General features: G+C 39.9%; 1 protein-coding gene across 1 annotated transcript in view; it reads right to left on the reverse strand.

Annotated features, from left to right (window-relative positions):
- The window catches only part of LOC106534853 (uncharacterized), a gene marked incomplete at its 5' end in the record, with an annotated part of 2359 nt that extends 2054 nt beyond the window's left edge, over positions 1-305 (reverse strand). Inside the window, 1 exon segment of the mRNA XM_014031622.1 lies at positions 79-305. Coding sequence (XP_013887076.1) covers positions 79-240 — 162 coding nt within the window.
- Between the last annotated feature and the right edge of the window lie 3335 nt (positions 306-3640).

Genomic DNA, 3640 nt, shown 5'->3' on the forward strand with positions numbered 1-3640 from the left:
ACCCATCTGCGATAGCCTTAGAGGGCTGCGCTTACACTCATAGAATCTGGGGTTACAATACGTAACCAACGTTCTTACTGTAACAATTGCCTCTGGAAGGTCAACGAGGATTTGCAGACCACTCTTCAGGTCCAAGGTCTTCAACATCAATGTCTCCAGTGTGGGTAGGAGTGTGCCATGGAAACAGTTGTCTTCTCCCTGAAGTATGTCTAAGGCTACTGTTAGTGGCTTCATTACCATACAGTATTCCTTGAGGAACTGATGCTCCCGTTCTGTAATGGCTTTCAAAACAAACTTGGAGGAGAWGGTGTCTGAGTCAACTGTTGATAACGGGAGCATGTTTTCAACAACATACCTGCCTATCATTCTGTTTAGTTCAGTCTGCGTCACAAGTTTCTGTGAAGCTGGAGCAAAAAARTCCACCTTTAACTGCTTGGACGGCGTAGCTCCGCATCCTTCTTTGTTAGCAGCGCTCACGTTAGCCACACCTGGTTTGCTATCGTCATCAATACTGTCAACAGCGGTGCTTTTAGCCACCAGTTTTGTTGAACCATGTGCAGTTGTGAGATGCTTCATCAGATTAGAGTTGCTTACGACGGACGTAGACAAACACTTCGCTCCGGGACATAATGTACACTTCACATRCACGTTCTTGCCTTTTACCTCAAGTAGAGTAAAGTAGTGTCTGTATTTCCACTTTGAAAATGCCAACTTTCCCTCCAGACTCGCCATTGCTGCAGCTTACTTCTACTAACTTTTCAGATTTGGAGCTGAAGCATGTGGTTTGTGAGTGAACTGAACAGCACAGCCTCTGATTGGCTTACCTCTACCTGTTACTCTATCTTAGCCAATCATCATCATMCTTTATGTGATTGTTTCACCCCTCCCTCCTACCCTCACCAAGGTAAAAAGTAAACAGCTTACGAGAGTCAGGGAGCCAGGGCAGAAGACAAAGTAACGTACCCCTTTTAGTAGTCGGTAACGGTAACGGCGTTGTAACGATAGACATAGTAACTACTTAAAGTACCCGTTAATGAAAAAAATAACTCCGTTTGTAACGCCGTTTATTTATACTCCGTTATTCCCATCACTGGTTATGTCACATATTTCCATTTCAATAAACACAGCTAGTCCAAAATGATCTGAAAGATATTCTGTGAGTTATCTCGTGCACACGACTTAGTAACTGGGGGGGAATGACTTACTAACTGGTGCGCACGACTTACTAACTGGTGCACACGACTTACTAAATGGTGCGCACGACTTACAAAGTGATGCGCACGACTTAATAAGTGGTGCGCATGACTAACTGGTGCGCACGACTTACTAAGTGGTGCGGACGACTTACTAAATGGTGCGCACGACCTACTTTTGAGTGGAAGCTGCTGCTAATATACAGCCTGCCTTCTTGGTGCCAGAGCAAAATCTGAAAAATAAATGTTTAACTGAGATCTTAACCTGTTGACCTGCAGGGCCTAACCCCAACCAAAATTAAATTACATTGTATTACATTAAATTACAACTGTAACTTATATTTAGTTATTGAAGTTAAAATACACTATAAACATTAATTTTATTTAAATGTCCAAAACTACATATTGAATAAAAGATAACTTGATTGGCTACACAGCTGTGGTGTCAGAATGAAGCTCAGAGTTGATTGGCCAATTCAATCAATCATGTGTACATACATGTGGGACATGAGGGGCTTGCCACACATTTTGTGCTCTGGAGAGTCTATAGATGAACCCAGTTGGTAAAAAGAGGTGTCAATTGAAAAAAAAAAAAACACAATCAATTGAATTGTTTGAACAGACTATTATGGTCTGGTAGGCTATAAAAAGGGAGAAAATAACCACAAATTGGGAATGCACCATTGGCGGAACATTTTTTTTGCGTATTATTCAGGCTTCTAGTCTGAACAATTATTGTTATTATTAGTAGTAGTAATAGTAGTAGTAGTGGTAGTAGTAGTAGTAGTAGTAGTAGTAGTAGTAATAGTAGTTCTTTATTCATTTCATTTGTAACACAGATTAACAAAGTACAAAAAACATGCAATAAAAAATAAAATCAAATACAATGAAAGGCAGTAGAAGAAGAATAAATCTTATATCTGCCCATTTTTGTACCCAAAATATGTTCAAAGGAAAAGTAAAAACACAACAAAAATCAAAACAACTTAAAAAATTTAAAAATGAATTAAAAAATAAAAGACCTCAACTCAAAAAACAATTAGCAAGAATTCTTCAAATCTTAACAGTTTGATTGGTTGGTTGACTGATTGATTGATCAGATGAGAGTTGATCACACAAATGTCAAAATATAGTTTGCTTAGATTAAAATGTATGCTTGTCAGTCACCCGCCCTCAACTTGATGGTACAAAACCATTCCATACCTCGGCCACTGTGAAGCGTCTGTAAACAAAACAACAGTTGTTTTGGGTCTGGCACCTGGTTCCTCACATATTAACAGGATCTGTGCAGAAAGTCTGTATTAAAACAAACTCCTCCTAAATTTCCCTGGTGGAAAGGCAGCTATAAAACCTATTTCTCTGTAGATGTAATGTTGTTTTCCCCCACTGCTTCCATTAGGGCGACGGATGTCTAGCACACACCTAAAACATCTGCCTTCATTAGAAGCGCTGTCTGTTATCATAGCTGACTGCTACATGGTTCGCCACTCTTCAAACAAATGAGGTGATTAACAGAAAGCAAACAAAAAAACCTGAGAATATGAGAGAAGAAACACACCCTGCTGAAATCAACATTTAAAACTCTTTAGCTCATCCCAGTTTTATTTTATAAAGTCTGTCGTGGCTCATTTCTTTTTATTTGATTTGCCAAAAAACAAACAGATATTTCTGTGTGCCCACAAAGCAGCAGAGTAAACAGACGTTAAAGGCAGAGATTAGGAGTGGAGCTGCAGAGGAAACTGTGTCCGGGGTTGGAGAGGCAAACAGACTAACAGCGAGCTAAGTTTGTCCAAACATCTATCAGCATGTATTTATTCTTTATTCGACAATAATCATATACACACTCTTACACAATTTTACTTTGTCGCTTTTTGGAGGGCTGAAAAACATCTTTCAGTGCTTGTCAGGCTGTTACAATTTATGTGAGAAAAAACATGCCTGAATACTTTTGCTACAGCCTCGAGGTCTTCAATTGTCTCCTCTGTGTTGAAGCAAGGAAGCTCCCCCAGCATTAAAACATGAAATCAGACAGTTTGGATTTACGTTACCGAGGACATGCTCCTCTTCACCCATTTTCAGCCCGTTTCCTCACCTCTGATGTTTGCTGCTGTATACGTGAGCTGATGTTTACATGTCCCTGGAAAGCCAATTAAAAGCTTCCCTGTGGCTAGGCTGTACATGATAAAAGTGGTTAATGTGACACATCTTGAATATATTCATTCCCATAACTCACCTGTGGAAGACATGATGTGCGGATCAAAGGTGGCCGGGCCTTGAACAGGTTTATTTGTAATGGATCTGGTTCAACAGCGCAGATAAAGCTTAAAACAGGAAGTGTGTGCTTAATCCCTGTGGAAGTAAGTTACAAAATTATATTCACAATTGCTGACTCCAAGTACACACACACACACACACACACACACACACACACACACACACACACACAC

The sequence above is a fragment of the Austrofundulus limnaeus genome, unplaced genomic scaffold, assembly GCF_001266775.1.
Source record: "Austrofundulus limnaeus strain Quisiro unplaced genomic scaffold, Austrofundulus_limnaeus-1.0 Scaffold1286, whole genome shotgun sequence".
Lineage (NCBI taxonomy): Eukaryota > Metazoa > Chordata > Actinopteri > Cyprinodontiformes > Rivulidae > Austrofundulus > Austrofundulus limnaeus.